The 18,370-nt window shown below is 41.5% G+C and overlaps 1 protein-coding gene and 1 long non-coding RNA gene across 6 annotated transcripts; one reads left to right on the top strand and one right to left on the bottom strand.

Annotated features, from left to right (window-relative positions):
* The first annotated feature begins 154 nt into the window (after nt 1-154).
* LOC130176577 (uncharacterized) lies at nt 155-5,444 on the top strand. Its single transcript, XR_008828889.1, has 3 exons — nt 155-1,161; nt 1,584-1,900; nt 5,197-5,444. It is a non-coding gene; the product is annotated as an uncharacterized LOC130176577 (long non-coding RNA).
* Nucleotides 5,445-6,440: 996 nt separating this feature from the next.
* LOC130175743 (S-adenosylhomocysteine hydrolase-like protein 1) lies at nt 6,441-17,208 on the bottom strand. Of its 5 annotated transcripts, XM_056386268.1 has the most exons (18): nt 15,862-16,001; nt 15,419-15,691; nt 12,722-12,833; nt 12,137-12,274; nt 11,825-11,925; nt 11,450-11,552; nt 11,254-11,348; nt 10,714-10,820; nt 10,508-10,624; nt 10,357-10,420; nt 10,175-10,263; nt 9,994-10,064; nt 9,798-9,892; nt 9,553-9,651; nt 8,472-8,540; nt 8,301-8,379; nt 8,067-8,187; nt 6,441-7,981 (listed from the first exon to the last, which is right to left on the bottom strand). In XM_056386268.1, the coding sequence occupies exons 2-18, from the start codon at nt 15,491-15,493 to the stop codon at nt 7,975-7,977; spliced, it is 1,542 nt and encodes a 513-aa protein (XP_056242243.1). In that variant the 5' UTR covers nt 15,494-15,691; nt 15,862-16,001; the 3' UTR covers nt 6,441-7,974. The 5 variants fall into 5 exon arrangements, with proteins under 5 accessions (XP_056242243.1, XP_056242240.1, XP_056242242.1 ...); XM_056386265.1 differs by lacking the exons at nt 15,419-15,691; nt 15,862-16,001 and adding an exon at nt 16,919-17,208; XM_056386267.1 differs by lacking the exons at nt 15,419-15,691; nt 15,862-16,001 and adding an exon at nt 13,088-13,229.
* Between the last annotated feature and the right edge of the window lie 1,162 nt (nt 17,209-18,370).

Below are 18,370 nucleotides of genomic sequence, written 5' to 3'. Positions count from 1 at the left end.
TTATGAAATATTCATACTTGTGTGGCTATGGAGCCTCTTTCTGATTATGTTCGGGTTTCCTGTTTCAACATTAGTTTAATCATTAATGCAGATTAAGCTTTTGACCACTGTGATTATTTTCTCGAGAAACTCATTCTTATAGCGTTAAGGTAAAACAATTATTAATGGAATATTATATTATAGTTATATAATATGTCAATTAAAAGGTATTTTGGACGAATGGCTGAATGATAGTAGTTTCCCTCATATCTGTTTTTAAGCTCTGATTAGAAGAAAATCTGCAGAGAATGAGAGCAAAATGATGAAAAACGGGCACAAAACAAACACAAAACAACTGCAGAGCTGTAAAATGACTAGAGACACAGAAATACAAGAGACACAAAACCACCAAACATGGTCTGGGGGGCTTTTACACATCTGTGCCCAGAGTCCCATCCTTTCGTGATCCGTCCATGTCTGCAGCATGAGCATACAGTAACTCATTTTAGTCCAACAATAACTATACTGTGGTAAGACATACAGCAGCCGGCTAATTATTGCCAGTGTTATTTTAAAGATAAACTCGTAGCAGTGAGCGGAACTTCGTTTTTTTAGTTCACCAACTATGTACAATTCGCCAATAACGGAGAGAAACGAGTAATGATTAGTTTCATGAGAAATAAAAAAAATGGATATGATCTGGTTTTTAATAACGTCCGGCCTGTGATGAGTAAAGTTATGTGAGAGTAACGCGAGCAGCAGGAGAAGCAGAGGGCGAGGAGCCGCTGCTGACCGGCTGCGTCTCCTTCATAATGTATGGAGAGGACAAAGGGCGAAAGGGTTGATTTCAGCGTCAACTTTGAAAGAGCCGTAACCCAAACCTGTCCTGTCCCACTCTGACGGATTCACATCAGCTGAAAGGATGATGCCTCTTTTTCCACCTGCAATCTGTCTAATAATCACCGACAGCAGGTAAATGAGCCCTGGAGGGACCTTTGGGTGCCCGTATATAAGGAGGAGCAGAGGAGGCCTGGGCTCGCAGAAACTTTCAGTCCCGCGCAGAGACAGACAGAGAGAGAGAGAGAAAGAGAGAGAGGGAGAGAGAAAGAGAGAGAGAGAAAGAGAAAAGAGAGAGAGAGAGCGGATCTGGCTGCAGCTGGATGCCACACCCGGTGGATGCTGGTAGGTCGGCTGTCTGTTAACAAACATCAGGGTTTTATTATGTAGAATGTAAAGAGTTTAGTCGGACTGACAAATGGAGCATGGTTATTGAAAGCTAAAGTTTACCTTTTTTTCGTCTAACAAATCTGTTTTATTTCAGGCTTATATGGCTGTTGTAATATACACTTATCTTTGATGATTCTTTTTGTATGATTCCTGGTTTTGTTTGAAACTAAAATGTGCAGCATTGAATTACCAATCAACCGGTTTTCCAGTGTCTCTCACCCTCGCCACTGCAGTGCGCGCCCTGTGCGTAAAAGGCGCAGAGGAAATGTGCTGTAGGCCTGCGTATAGAGGCGGCAGAAGGAGGGGGAGGAGGGCTGCGTGGATTACTATACTGCCAGTGGGTTAAGATGCTTACCAACTAATTACCTGTCCACTAGAAAATCCCCTGCCATGCAGCCCAAACAAGCAGGGAGCCGGGCTGGACGGAGAGATGGAGATATGAAGAGTAAATTGAAGCTGTTTGGACCAGAAGAAGTACCTAATAAAAAAGTCAGCTTTCATCCTCTTGAATGAAACAACACTGAGCAATTCTCTCATCTCTGATTCGATTAAAAGACTGTCTGGTTGTGAAGATATTCCACTGCTGGATGCTTTTGGAAGCTTGGCTCAATGAAGAAAATGAAGAGGTTTCCTCTTGTATTTTTCTAACCAAAGGGTTGTTGCGGCTGTAAGGATTCAGGAACTACTTTTTAAGGTAAGAAGCCCAATACTGCATCTGAAAAAAAAAACAATTTGCCAAACACTTGGCAAAATCCTGCATAACGGTTTGATAAATGCATGCAGTCCCTACCTAAATGAGAATAACCTGGCTACCATTCATGCCTTATCATAAACAGCATGTGTAAATAAAGCAGTGGGCATTCATGACCTCCAGTCAAGCTGATTGTCAACACAAGGCAAATTAAAAAAAAAAAAAAAGTTTATCTTTGAAAATGATGAGCTCATGTTTTTGTTTTAGCAATTACTGCAGATGACATAATGTAAAGGTCTGGGAATGTTCTTCCACAAACAGAATGGTGATATTACACAAGCTGTTGTTGGTTTATATTCCACTAGAGCCTTGATTAAAACCAGCAACTGTTTCTGTTGAATATATTCTATTCTCTTCTTGAACCTGTTCTGATAGCGAGTTTCATATCCTCCGTCAGACACCTATGGACTAACCAGTAACTAAGATATGAGGGGAAACTAAAGAAATGCAAGTCAGTCCATCAACTTCTGTTTGCTTGTGATTTCTGTTTATGCTCTCTCTGTCTCTCCCCCTCTCTCTCTCTCAAGCTTTTTACTCTATTGATCTCTCCCGGAAACGGGAAGATGAGCCCTGCTTTGGGACCCATTTGGAGCATCTCAAAAATCACTTAGCGCATCATTCCCTACAGCCAGGATCAATCTGAGCAGCCGACCTGCTCCTTCACCAGGATCAGGATTGCTCTCATGGAGGCTAGAAATGTCCCAAAACACTAAACCTGACAATAATCCAATGATTATGAGTAATTTTAGAAGGATATAACTACAGCTCTAAGTCTGTGAAGATTTTCTTAAAGAATGTGCGTGAATGTGGAAATAAGCACAGGCAGGTCTGACCCAGCAGCAGATGGCACGGCTGGATTTACTCTCCATCCTGTGAGGTAAACAGAGCAGACATGAGGGAAGGACACCGCTGGTTATGATAGTGTCTGCTCATTTCCATCCTACACTATTACACTGTTAAGAGAAGATCCCTCCAACTTAAAACTGGTCAACAGACAGAAAAGTAGAACCTGAGCACGAAGAAGCAAGGATGCCAAGACACATGTTTGAAAGGAAAAAGATGTTCAGGGGTTTAAAGCTCTGGTAGCAGTAATGTGGGCCTGCACTTATATCTCCTCCTGTTCTGTGTATGGCACTGGTAGAATTCACTGTCACAGCACACTATCAGTGAATTACCATAGGGCCATAAACAGAGTAGAGACAGAACCACACTGCCCGTGTCCGTGTCCAGATTCTGCTTTAACTTGAAATGTAAAACAGCAGACAGATCTCGCTCTCAACCTCAAGAGCTGTTTCTCAAATGCTTTCCAACTTCTTTGCCCATTTTGGCACTAGCACATTTTTGCTTTGTTTCTCTTTGTTGGAGCAATCATGTGTAGTGCCAATATGGGACGAGACAGACACTCTGCTGTTCATAAATATTCTGGCATCTCCTGAGTGTTTCTGTGTGAGAGAGAAACACACAGAGAGGAAAGGAGAGGAGAGGGATGGACGATGGTTCTGATCGATTACGCCCTCCCTCTCAGATATCACCGGTTGCCATGGAGGCCCGTGTTCCATCTCTGAGACGCCATCCTGTGTAACCTGAACCCCAGTTGTCACAAAGATCTGGTGGTGGTGACCGGCGCACTCTCCCACAGTGTTTGGCAATGGTAGAACTCACTCTGGTGGGCTGGAAGGATCCGGTGGTTCTAGACTTGCCAACAACTGACCGAGAGCTTTTACCAGTCGCCCCTCCACCGTCATCCCAGGACTCCTCACAGGAAGAGGATTACTTTATGTTTAGAAATGAGTCATTTTATCCTCCACTACAGGTCTGGGTGTTACAAAATGTCTGGGGTGGGAGGTTTTGGGGTGTGGGTGTGGATGCTGGGTTTGGGACTGACTGCAGGTGGAGCAATGAGGGTTAAAACTGAACCCACCCCCCTCAGATGTTTGATGTACCTTCAGGGTCATCTTGGCCACACTTAGCTGATCATGACATCAAACTGTGAGTGTAATCTTAGACATCAAACACTGAAGCTATGGACCAAAGGAGCCCTTTGACTATTGGGCCATAACCCATAGATCCATACACAGACCATTAAGCACTGAGTTGACTATCATCTGCCCTAATCAATAAATCAATGGTGTTCATGTGGTGGGCTGAGAAACCAGAAGATGAAGGCCTGTGGTTGTAAATCCTCAGCGTTGGCGTTAGCAGCAGCAGCAGCTACCTCAGCGTATGGTGCAACCTGATCCCGCTCAGTCACAAAACGTCCGAGTTGAGGCGCTGAAGAGGTTTAACACAAGTGATGTTAGCGCTGCATCAAACCTTTAAACCCCACAGACACTTTGGTAAATGCATCATCATGAACCCCTGGTGTCTGTATTAGCATTTGTATAACCTACAGTACTTCACAGGGTGGTAACTGCCACCGAGGTCACATCTTCTGTCTTGTTTCTGGGAATTTTAAGGGCTTTAATGACCTGATGAGAATAATTAAACACAAATAACTGATGGTGAGTTTTTATAGCCTAATTCTGAGTCAGTTATTGAGTTAAAATTCTAACGTCTAACTGTTTTAGGCCTAAAGAATATTACAGTAAATACAAAAGTTTAATTCCCGGTGTTAGGCTTAGAAACAGAATTAAGACAATCCTGCAGGAAAAACTATATTTTAATGGTTAAATATTGAAAATATATGAAAAGAAACATTTTTTGGGGTCAAAATTGGGGCTGCTCTGTGGCACTTCAGACCTCAGTGTTTCTAAAATCTACAGCACTGGTGTTATGTCAGGCAGTAATACAGTAAAATGTGTATAAAATGATCCACTGAGACATGTAGAATTTGTCTTTGGATGCAATGCAGTCTATAAAGTTTTTATCTTGGATTAAATATATCAGTTCTTATAAGTGCTTTAGCTTAACTGAAACAGGCACAGAACAATTTGATCTAAGTGTAACAATGTGAAAAAATGATGATTCATGAATGAATGAGTGAACTTCATTGAGATGAGCATATGAAGTCTGGTAAAAACGAAGGGATCAATGGTGGCCAGGAGGAAGACAGAAAGGAGGGATAACCGAGGATAAAACATAGACAAGAGGAAGTATATATTTAGTATATTAGCACAAATTATCTGCAGTTTTAACAGAAGTACAGGACCAAACATAGTACTGGTACTGTATCTGTGAGGGTTTGTTAAGATGGGGCCGTCAGAGCGATCAGCGGCTGATATATGTTCATCATGTTACAGTTTGAACGCTGTGAGAGTCCATTATGGCCGACTGCAGAGGATGTGAGGTTAAGTGGTGCCAGTGGACGCAGAGAGAGGAAGGAGGGAGGCCGACACACTGACAGCTGGTATGGGTGATTAGACCTTGTAGTGATGCAGAGAAGGCATCAAAGCTCTTTAGGGAGAATCCCTAACGGGCAGGAGGCAAGGACACACACACACACACACACACACACACACACTAACCCCTCAATACAGGAGAATGAGTGGTGTCGTCAGATTAGATTGGGTGTGGAAGTTAATGGATCTCCTCATTAATCTCTTACACTAATGGCTGTTTAATTGCTATTGTCTCAAATGTTCCTTTGCACTGTACGTTGTTGTGTTACTTGTCCGTTGCATTAAAGGTATTTCACACTAATCTCAACAGCATGGTTTTTGTCAATTCGTGTGGGATTAGTTCACAATACAGAGGACTGCTTCAGAGAGGTGATGAAAAGTGACCTAGAAGTGAAACAGACCGCCAACTCCTCTGGTGAAAAATGAGCTTCAAACGCTGATGAATTATTGGTGAGCTGATTCAGTTATTGTTAGTGCAGTAAAGAAAGAGTCAGGGAATGAGACGATTGAGGTAAATTAGAAAACTAATATGAGAGAGGAAGGAGGAGGAGGAAGAGAGACTGGTTGCATTAGCATTAGTGACTCACCTTTAGTCTGTAGTCCCAGAGAAACACAGTGTACTTTTCAGTAGGGATCTTCAGCCAGGCCATGTCTTGGCACACACACACACACACACACACACACACACACACACATGAACACAGGGAGGCGCTGGATTACAGTAATCCAGGAACAGGGGGGTATTTTTAGTACTTCATGATCAGAGATAGACAGGATGCAACAATTGAGGAAAACAGATAATGATTGTTATATGACCAGCTGGATTTTCGTGGAACAGGGTTAATTACGTAGCGTCTAGCAGGAACCAAAACTAATGCTGACTGCTCATTCTGCGAGTAAAGCTACTGTTAGTGTCAGAAGATATTTGTGAACTGATACGAAAAAAACAAAACACTACTTTAAATTGCTCCAGCATTTCCTGAATTAGTATTGAAAGCAATTTTCAATGTAATGCTTGAGACAGTAAGTCACTGAAATAAAGATATGACATTATGATATGAAAGAAACTAATATTTATCAAATTATTTTATTAGATGGATTACATCACCTTTAAAAAATATTTAAACTGGTTAAATACATTGTCAACCAAGTCTTATAGCACATCTCCACCACAACAGTCACAGAGACAGGGTCTTTGCCACAAATTTCTCCAGTATCATCCATCATAATTATGTGTCACATATTTTTCTTTAATTTGTCCATTTCACATCAGAATAATGAGGAATGGCTTTATAATAATAAGTATAGTATGATGATTTAACAGTATTTTGCACGTGGGCTGTATGTGGATACTGTTAACAACTCTACACTCACTATTAAAAGTCATATTTCTTACCAAAGCTCTGAACATGTGTCATCATCAAGAAGACAATGTTATGTTTGTATGTAGAGGACCCCACACAAATAGATGATGAATTTCATTATCTATCTCCTAATTAACAGATTAACAGACCCAGACTCTGTCCACTTGCCACTGGATTTAGATTTTATCTCAGTGCTCAGCAAAAAGACTGTGATGTGTATGTGTATGTGTGTGTGTGTGTGTGTGTGTGTGTGTGTGTGTGTGTGTGTGTGTGTGTGTGTGTGTGTGTGTGTCTGTATTTCTGTCTATCTCTGTGAGTGGACAAACTATGGTAGGTGTGAGTTGATTCAGGATAGAAGGATAGAAGCACTGAGGCCTTTTATAGAAAGTATGACCATTGCTAGTATCACTCAAAGTCAATAATAAATCTCTTACGCCCCCTAGTGGGTAAAAAATGTCACATCAACAAGCAGGCCCAGCTGGTGAGCTTTGCCATTAGTCTTTGTTTAATGGGAAACTGGGGATACAGCTGTATGTACAGGGTTGTGTGGTTGTATCAGTGTGAGTGTGAACACAGATAATTTGCGGATGTTTCTGACACCAAACAAACAAAAATACTGTTACATTTTCCAAATTTAAAATGCCTTCTTATTTTTGTCTTATTAAAATTATGAAACAGAAACACTGTTTCAAGAGCAAAACTGTTCTTTTTATTATATCTTGTGACTCTAGTACAATGATCTTTTAAAGCGTTAAATCAATGACAATATGTTCTAGCCTTACTTTATGTTCATGGTCCACTGTTGCCTCAACTGTGCCTCAGAACAGCAGCAGCACTGTCTCCGCAGGTTATCAGCTCACTATGTGAGATTTATACGTCAAATATCTGATTGTGAAGTACATCTGTTCAAATTTTCAATGGGCTGTTGGTAGACTTCAGTTTAGGTTAGTAAGTAAAAGTGGCAATGTTAGATTTAAATCAAGGGCATGAGACAGCAGATGAACTGTGCTGCAACTTGTAGTCTACACGTGATTGCTGCTCCAGGGAATAAATGGTGTTGATTTATCAAGCAGAAGAGTGAAAAATTAAAACATTCAGCACTTTGTTTTTCTTTTCATATTTCAGTCAGCTCAGAAATACCTGTGATTACATTCCACACGTACAACCGCACATACACAGACAAAGAATTGAACATGAGTCTTCATCTGCTGCCTCAGTGATATTCAGACTGTAGAGGGCGTCAGAGGGTTTTCCAAAATAAAATCCACAATATCACATCGGAGGAGCTTCTGTCCTTCAGCGCTACATCCAGAAGTTAATACCTATTTGAAGAATTGCGTTTTGTTAAATAGAAAAAGTCGGATGTGCGTATCGTTTGTGTGTGAGAACAGTGTAAAGTGTCTTCACCTGTAGTAGTTGGGTTTGAAGGGACCGTGTTTGCTGATGCCCAGGTACTTGGCCTGATCATCACTCAGCTCTGTGAGGTGAGCATCAAACGTCGACAGGTGAAGACTGGCCACATATTCATCTGAAAATTTAGACATTTAGGCTTTATCATTTTAAAATCTACCTTTTGACTGTATTGATCAGGAGAACAATAAAGGTAATGTTTGTTTTAGGGTATTTAAGCAGAGGACTCGCCCATTTTCTTTGGCAGCAAGTAGACGTCCTGTTTGTATCGTCCCTCCGGAGCGTTGTACAGCTCTATGAGAGCCAGTGCCTGAAACACAACAGTCAAAGTCTCTGTTAACACAAGAACAGGTGACCAGCCTCAAAATAGCAGGAGTACTGACACTTAACGTATTACAATACCTGAGTTGCAGCGGTGATGGAGAGGACAAATGAGGGCACTGTGGAGCAGCTCAGATTCAGCAAACGGCCCTAAGAGAAAAATCGAAAACTGAAATGACATACAATAATGTGACAGCAGCCACTGATCATAATCTACGGACATCTGAATGTGTCGTATGTCAAATAATTATGTACAATAAAGTTTGAGTGTTGGTATCCCTCTGTCTCTCCTGATGCACACCTGAGCACCTTTAACAATGTTCAGGTAAATCTCTTCCTGCTGCTCAGCTCCTCAGCGGTAACGCCTTCAACCACACATGGCAACAATATGGGAAACACTGTTTGAGGGTGAAACAGATTTCAACAAAAGACACTGTTCTGTCTCCCCTCGCACACATGAACAGAACAGAGCCATTGCTAATGTTGTGAGTGACACTTGTGCTCATTTAGATCACATTTCATTCACCCAGCAATAAGGTTTTGGTGCTTATTTGAAAGTATTCATCAATCATCACTGATGACACTAAACGCTACCTGTAATATCCAGCATATTTTTATTAAACTGGTTGTTACTTAAGACGTCGAGTGAAGACTTCAGATTTAATTATTGTTATCAATCTTGATAACAATAACTCTTTTAATTTAGCAGGTGCATTAGCGTATAAGGTAGCTCCCTATAATAGGCCAAATATATAATAAATGTAAACTGTCCAAATTCTTTGCATCCATTTGTTTCAAATTTAAATGCTAAAAACTAAAGATTTAAACATAAACATAAGTATTTACAACACAGTCTGTGCACCTTGATACCTAACACCTAGCAGCTCTTCCCGGCAGAATATCCACACCATCAGCATTGAAAATAGCTTCTGTAGCTTGCGCTTGACTTGTAATAATCTAAATTCAATATTTCACCTCAAGTGATGAATGTGTTTTGTAAGTAGCTGTGTATTAAACAGGATAATGTGCAGAGAGCCAGTCAATAGAGCAGCATGAGTCTCTTCAGGGCTACATTTTACAGTAAATGTGTTTCTGTACATTATCCCTGGGTAGCGGTGTATAATAATAGTAATGATATTAACAATAATAACAGTATTATCACCTCAGCCAGCAGGACAATTCTCTTGCCGTCTGGCCAGATAACATGGTCCACCTGAGGCCTCACATGCTCCCACCTCAGGTCTGCAGTCCGCAGACTCACCTAACAAGCAAGAGTCTATATTTTACACACACAAGCATACACATATAGAGGTCTATACAATCATAAGCAACATGCAGACACACACACACACACATACATACACACACACACACACACACACACACACACACACACCATATATTTACCATATCTATCTCAGTGTTGGAGTGTCCCATGTTGCACAGTATGCAGCCGTTCTTCATTCTGTCCAGATGTTCCCTCCCCACCACGTTTTTATTGCCTGCAGAGAAATTAAATTTAAATAAAATCCAATTGAAAGAAACATTAATTTGGTCTCTCATTCTCAATAAGACAATTCATTGTTAGAAGGACAGCAGTTACCTGTGCAGGTGATGACCACATCCACCTGTCTGACCACCTCACTCAGGTTAATCACTCTGAAGCCGTCCATGCTAAGAGGAGCAGGGGATGAGAGAATGGAGTTCAGATTTTTACAATGAGCTTCTGGGAGGAGGGGAACACGCTAAACACATGTGCTGATACAAGCTTCTTCCACTCATACCAGGCCTGAAGGGCACAAATGGGATCCGCCTCTGTGACGTACACAACAGCACCCAACGCTTTCAAGGCAGCGCAGCAACCTTTGCCAACCTACAAGGAGAAAGAAAAGAGGTTGGTAGAGTTGCTTAAGTTGAATCTCTCTTTTTTAAAGACACATGTTTCACTGAAGCACTTTTTACTGACCTCACCATATCCGCACACCACCACCTGCTTTCCTCCAAACATGACATCAGTGGTCCGTTTCAACCTGAAAGAAGAGTTCAGCACAGTCAGGTCACTGCTCTGTGCTGCACAAATGTTTTTACTTGTGTACCATCACAACATGGTTCATCACCCGTCCAGTATGGACTCCTTGCAGCAGTAGAGGTTGTCAAATTTCTGCTTGGTCACCGAGTCGTTAACATTCATGGCAGGGACACACAGCCTGCCTGCCTTGGACAGCTGGTACAACCTGAAACAAGAGTCGAGGGACACACATGTGAGCTGGAGAATCATTTGTACAGCATTTGTAGAAAGATCTGAGTTTTGTGTGAAACCGACCGATAGACGCCAGTGACACTTTCCTCCACGATGCCTTTCATCTTCTTGAATAGGCTCGGGTACTTCTTATAGATCCAGTGGGTCAGGTCACCTCCATCATCCAGAATCTTATAAGAGTGATAAAGAAAGATAAACTCTCCATCACCACAGTCTTTGTAGCTGTGACTCTTAAACACAATGATGTGGTGTTCAAACTAAAGTTCACAGTTCACCCAAACATAATAGAATATATTTTAAAAGGACAGTCAATTTTTGATTTGCTGAGATTTGCATGCATTGCCAAGATGGAGACTGCAGCCTTCTCTGAGCTTCCAAACTGCTCTCAGAAACCTATGGATGACATCACGAAGACTACGTCCATCTTTAATTACAGTCACTGGCACCACCAGTCAAATGCCATTAAACTTATATCTCAAATAAAATAGTTTACGCCTTGGGTAAAGATTTAATCAAAAGTTTAATTCACTTTTTGATTGAACAGTCTTTCTGATAAAAAAATAGTTGCACAGTGGTGTTATTGTTTGATGTACTTTACAGTACCATGTCGGGCTGCCAGTTCTCTGCACCAACACATTGGTCAATGCACCACCAGAAGTCCTCCTCCGATTCTCCTCTCCACGCAAACACTGAGATGCCTTAGAGGGCATGAAAGATAAAGAGCATGTCATGGTCAAAAAGAAAGTACAGAAGGACAAAAAAGATGGAGGAGGAAGAGCTGGTACACAGCTGGTTTTACCTCCTTCAGCCAGAGCCGCAGCAACAGCATTCTGAGTGGAGAAGATGTTACATGCTGCCCAGCGACACTGAGCCCCCAACACACACAGAGTCTCAATCAACACCTGCAGGAGACCAACACATTCAGAGTCAACAGGACGTATGTGAAACTTCTGAAAAGGTTATTCTATTATTTATAATACAGATAAGAAAAGATTAATGAAGTGCAGAAAAATATAAAAATTACCATCAATTTATTACCTCCCACTTCAACACTCTGATAAGAACTTTATCTTTGTCTTAAATAATGATGCCATTATTTAAGCCAGGCTGTGTCTGATGCACTCACTAAACCACTGTCGGTGCTTTTTAGTTTGATTGTGTGTGTTGAACTGACCGCTGTCTGTGCAGTGATGTGGGTACAGCCCACCACTTTGGCTCCAGCCAGAGGTTTCTCCCCACCAGCTCGTTTCCTCAGGACCATCAGTGCTGGCATTTCTAAGTGTCACAGACAGTGACCAAGTGACAATCAGCATGAGGACAGACATCATGAATGAATACGTTTTATATGTATCGCTTAATATTCTCATTTTATCTCTTCTTCTCGTGTGTTACTTTTCTGCTACAGTGTCTTGAGTATGCTACATAAATCATATACATTTATCAGTTGTGAAGACAATAAACAGAAGTTTGAGGACAGAGGTTTTACCTTGCTGTGCCATTTCTATTTCCCTGCGCCCAAAATCAGCCTGCTTGATGTTTTTGATGCAGAAGTCAGAGAGGCCCTTGGAGGTCTTCTGAAGCTTGTCTTTAGGAGAAGACTCATCCTCAGAGCTGTCACTGCACACTGCAACACAGAAATTAGGCATTGTGTATAAAATAAATCAGCTGACATAATATCCGCGAACAAACATGGTTAAAGCAATAGAGAGACACGTGATTTGTTGGAAAGCTTTACAGATATGAATTGGCTCTTGTTTTGTTGTTTCTGATACCATTTTTGGAGTCAGCCTTCAACTAGGTGGGTCTTTTATCTGAGTCTTTGAAGTCTGCATAAACTCTAGCAGTGACTGACATGTTGGAGTAAGGCTCACAGAGCCGATTAGGACCAAATTAAAGAGACTTAATTCTTCTGAAGACTTTTCCTTTTAATTAAGGTTTAGCTGAAGGAGAAAGCACCGAGGCTAATCCTCAGTGCCTGTAGTTCTCGTGCTGCTGGGACCATAACCACTTCAGTTTATATATCAAAGACATGTGATCAGACTTAAGAGTGTGCATTTGCATGTTTCCTTACCTGAACTGCAGCTATCTGTCGACGACTGTGAGATGGACCGAGACAGAGAGCGACGACCTGTCTTGGTAGGACGTTTGTTGAATTCTTGCTTCTGGTCGGTGAACTGTATTTGCTGTGGAGACAAAAATGCACAAAATAGACAAGATGAGGAAGAGGCAGGTCACAAGTTTAGAGTCTCATCAAAGTCAAGCTTGAAACAGACAGACCTGATGCAGACATAATGATGCCAAATTTACACATAAGCACCGCACATCGCAGCAGTTTCTTGTAAACTGCCAGCATCTCTTTCACAGCCTGTCACTGTCACACATACTGTCTAGTGCCTGTTCGTTTCCTGACTCATCTCTGTATCTGTTGCTGTCTCACCGTCCAGTGTGGCTGTCTGAAGGCTGGGCTGCTGCCACACGAATCCCACTTGGCCATGTTTGCTTCCTGGCAGCTAAATCTGACTCTGCTGCCTGAGCCTGAGCTGCAAAAAAAAAAAAAAAAAAAACCCATGCACCACAAGCTTATTCCTTACGTGATCACACCCACCAACCAAGACACACCCCCACACTGACCCCACCTCCAAAAAATGTGTTTGAAGCTCTAGGGCTGTGAGTTTGTGCACAGAGCTGCAGTGTACTGCAGATCAATTATACTCCTGTACGCATACACACCGTTGGATCAAATCTTAAAGGCATTTAGTAAAAGGGGCACTACACTGATTTTACATATAAATGTGGGTTTACTCACAGGGAGCACTACCCAGTTGGTGAAAACAGTTGTACAATCCTCCTGTGGTTCTGGATGAAATTTGTCAAAAGAAAATAACCCTGGTGATCATGGCGATGTCATCAGGGTTGTCGCGGCCTGGGCTCTGAGACAAATTGTAGCACAAAGCTTTATTTACAAACTTGGCGTGTAGTTTGAAAGATGTGGGAATTACCAGTTAGGAATAATGAAAGATTCTATTGAATTGCATTCAAGGAAATGTGGGATCAGTGTAGGATATTTTTGTAGTTTGACTGATACCTGGGAGTAGTCAGTCAGTATGTCCCAGCTGCACAGATTTTGACCATTTATGGTCCAGTGCCCCAGCTTTATGAAAGTGCAATGGTTAATGGATTTGGTGGAGTAACCCTTAAAGAGATGCAAAGTGTAGGTGCTGTCTGTTGGTCCTCTCTTCTACCCCTCTGCTGTATTGTGACCTCTATAAAAGGTCATCATGAGTCTTTCCTCAGTTGTCAGGTCATATGTAAGTGCACTGAAAAAGCGAAGTCAGTTTTAGAATACAGATGGATTCAGGGTTGCAAAAATGCAAAGCTAGGGCTGAGTGACATGGAAAAAATAATAAGAAGATAACAAGTTGACCTTGTTCCAGTTTCAGGAAGGTTTGAATTAAAACTCAAGTAACAAATCCGTTATTAGACGTTTATCCCACAACTCAAACTGAAACTGTCGTCTGACATTTCCAGGTTTTTCAGAAATAACTCTTGCAGTAAGCTTTCTACTCATAGTTAATGACATTCATTACACTTGCATTAGTACAGTAAGTGGGGAGAGGCATCAGTATCAGTAAAGATTAGGTGAGGCATCTTTCATGTGATGCTGCTGCTCAAACTGAGCCCTCAAATCCTCATTAGGAGCAATTAAACCTGAGACCTGTGAATATGTGAAGTGAGGATCCCTGTGGTTTTTTCAGCACTTTGTTTTCCTCTGACTTGAGTTAGATGATTTATTATCTTATCCTGGTGGCCTATAGGGTTTAAGACACTGACACTCAGTTACTTTTGACAGGGTGATACAGTGAGGTCCACAAAGCTGAGCCAATCAATCAACAGAGATCCCCAGTCACACATACTAACAGCACCTTCACTTCATCATCAACATGTTTCATATAAATAAACCACAGTTTTGTTTTCCTTATAATCCTCCTGATTTAAAACATAAAGGAGCACAACATGCTTCACTTAGATTGGCTGACAGTTGTTTCAAGTCACTTTCTTTTGGCAAGTAAAATCTAAATCAATTAACTTTGTTGAACTTGTTGATGTAATCTGTATAAAATAAATCCTCAATGTAAGTAAAAAAAAAAAAGAGCAAATAAAAACGTAATATCAACACGCCTGGAGTTCAAATAAAACAATATTTTCAAGCACTGGTGCCTCTCCAAAGGCAAACTGGTGTAAAATTTAACTGTTTTCACTCGGAGTAATGATCACTTGAATGCCATTTTTTTGAGTGCAGCAGGCAGTTACTCAAGCAGCTGCTTAATCTTCAACACAAAAAGACAATAAGATGTGACTGGGAGCGGTGTGAATGTTAACTTAATGGTCACAAAACTGTCTCTTACAGGGATCAGAAAATAAGTTTGAGTTTAGGCCAAATACTGAAGTTGCTACTGGGAGTGCAATGAAAGCCAAAAATTATTTCAAAGTTGCTGTGAAAAAAACAATCTTTTGGGAGACCATTTGTGCATTGATTTGCTTGAAACGTTCCAAATGGCGCATTCCCTCTCTTACATTTCTACAAGAAAATTCACAGTTGACATAGTTTTAAAAAAGCAAGCATAAAGGATTATTATTTTATAATTTCGTTCAAGTACTCTCATTAAAACAGCTGTATGCTCACGCCTTATTCCTCATGAAGACCTGACTCACTGCCCTTCAAAAGAAAACATAGAGCAAGAGCATAACAAAGCAAACAAAATGATACCTTGATACAGATGGACTGCACTGCCTCCTGGTCCTTGGCTTTAGTTATGTTCACTAGACTGTATACTTTCTTCATGCTGGCAGAGCGCTCCCACAGTGACCCTCAACAACCCTGCAGAGCTGCAAGCTGATGCAGTTTCACTGAATGCAGAGTTCACACAGTGGTGCTTTATGCCACACCCTCGTCCAACAGGCCCAGGTGACAGGTGGAGAGAGGACAGAGAGAGGAAAGTGGAAATAAATAGAGTCTTTGTGAGACTTACAGAGGGGAACTCTGGGAAAATATAGAGAAGAGAGACAGGTTAGAGATGGAAAGACGTAAGAGAGTTGTGAGGAAAGATAAGCTCAGTCAAGTTTCACTGGAGGCCACGGATTAATGTGTAGAGTAAAGTGCACTCTGCTCTCAGGGTATGCATTCAACAGACAGCAGAGAGATGTACTTACATGACCATACATTCATTTGTTAGTGAGAGAAAAGAAGAGGGCCCTATAGCAGACAGAAGAAGAAGCTTTGTTGCTGCGTTCAGGGACACAGGGCAGCTTAGGTTTCTCTTCATAAATCAGACAATGGAGCTGGAGTTTACTGTTCGCTGTCCGCTAAATGACCACGCAGCTCTGCAATGATACTCTTAAAGGCACCGCACTGATTTTACACATGTTGGTCAATTTAGAGGTGGCTTTGTAAAGTCAGATAAAAAAGACCACAGATGATGTCATAGTGATGTCATCAGGGTTATCTTAGTTTGGGCTTAGGAAGTCAATTTTATGAAAGAAAGTCTTTGCTACATGCAGCTGAAAGATGTGGATATTTACCAGGCAGGGAGGGTCTAATAAGAGATGCTATCAGGAATTATGGGAAATGTAGGATATAGTGTTTTTGGAACCTGGCCCACATTAGGAAAAAAAGGTCAGGATATCTCACTCTGCTGCTTCGATGTTGATCACTCTATTTTCAATCTGTCTCCTAGAAACTTAAATGAAATGTGATACTGATCACTGTTAATGTTAAGGTATCATTGTACTCCTATAACATTGTTAGACTCATGATGGACAGTTTAAAAAGGACCAAAATAGATACGACAGAACCAGATATATTGTGGGGTTTTTTCCCCCAAACATTCTTCTTTCATGTTAAAAATTTAAATCCCTCATTTGGAGATATGGTTGTTTTTTCTTTTTTCTTCAGAGCCAACCAACAGTGACTCAAGTGACATCACTTAGGGCAATATCAAATTCGCAGCTCTGACCAAAGCCACAAAGGACTTTATACACCTTTTTTTTCCACATATGCAGCAGCGCTCCCCAAAACCTGAAAACAGACCTGAAAACAGACCTGAAAACGCAGTTCCCCTTTCAGTCTCTTTCAGAGAAACAAAATGGGTGTGTGGGTGTGCTGGTCATTCATTGCTAGAGGCCTGCGCATTGCAACTAAAATCATTAACAGCCTGAGTATATGCAGGTTCACGCTGCCTGTGGAGTCAGTAAGAGTGTCCTTGCTCACCATGTCGGTCTTCAGAGCTTCAGTAACCAGCTCTCCTGTCCCAGAAGCCTCTGCCCCGTCTCTGTCCCGACCCTGAGGAGTGCACCTGCTCTCTGCTGCTTTTAGCATCTGCAGCAGGTTCGGGCTGCATTTTGCTCCCTGATCTTTGGTGCTTTCCTCTGTGGTACCAGACGCATCCCCCTCTGCCCCTCCATTCAGCACAGATCCTTCCTCCATATGTGGTTCGGGATAATCATCAGGTAGTGGCAGGTGCTCCCAGGACACTGTCTGGTCCTTTTCCTCTGCCATGATTCCTCTGGCAGCCAGCAATGAAGTGAATTAGATTCCTGCTCAGGTGACAGTTCAGCCATATGCTGCCCACATACATCTGATATGTGCATGTGTTTACTCTAAACAGCAGCAGTTCTTGGGTTACTTTGACTAAATGTAAAATGGCTAATTAGTCATGGATGTAGTGTGTACAGGGTAAACAGTGATGTGAGCACTGTGTTCTGCCTCAGAGGGAAATGTAACCTGGAAATGTAGGAATGTAACTCCTGCTGCTGAAGTGCCATGTTTGTAGACGTCAGTGTGGACCCCACAACAGTCTTTGGTACTGAAAGTGTCTCCTGTTTATACCAAAAAGAAGCACTTAATGTATTTTAGACTTGTGGAGCCACTTCTTGTTTTTGTGTTGTCTTTGATAACACTGGATAACAAAGACATGAATGCAACACAAACCAAGGGTGACATTATAAACAAACAGGCATGGTGACATGTTTACAGAAAATAGTGGCCCCATGGTGACCAACCACCCCCCCACCCCACAAGTATGATGCCAGGCTAAAAGACAAGTGTGCCAAGCAGAATGGCTGCTGCTAGTATGCACAACTATATTATTATCCACACCGCAGTTATAGGCAGAACTGCTGTGCCCTCAAATAGACAGACGTAGTTTTTAGCCTTGAAATACACAATGCTATGGATGTGAGTATGGTTATCTGAGTGCATGATAAGAAACTGTGAGATTCTTTCAAGTCTGTCTTGAAACAACATTCAGGTTCCCATATGTACACTGAAAATGTGTAAATCCTTGTTTTGTGTGAAAATGTTGTGTTTTCCCATCGTACTGGGTGTACAGTAGCAAAAAGAGAAGTTTGTACCAAAAGGACGGATATCCTCTTGGTTTGTTTAACTGCTGTAGCCATTATAAAACCAGCATTTGTTGGTTTATGTGATTGGATGCATTTCCATGTGGCGGATCTGCTCTTGCAGTCAGTTTTTGAAAAGTTCTCTTTCCCAGTGTTACACACACAACAAAGTATTTCACAAATGTTGCAACTGATGTTGTAACAGTGCAAACACACTTTCTTTCTTCCAGTCAGCCTTCAGGTGCAGGAGTATCAATAGATTTGCTTTATCTTCCACTAGAGGGTGCAACAGTTCCACAGCCTTTACTTTTCTCTCTCAGAG

The sequence above is a fragment of the Seriola aureovittata genome, chromosome 10 (assembly GCF_021018895.1).
Source record: "Seriola aureovittata isolate HTS-2021-v1 ecotype China chromosome 10, ASM2101889v1, whole genome shotgun sequence".
Taxonomy (NCBI): domain Eukaryota; kingdom Metazoa; phylum Chordata; class Actinopteri; order Carangiformes; family Carangidae; genus Seriola; species Seriola aureovittata.
The sequence above is the reverse complement of the archived record's forward strand: the minus strand, read 5'-3'. Positions and strand labels throughout refer to the sequence as shown.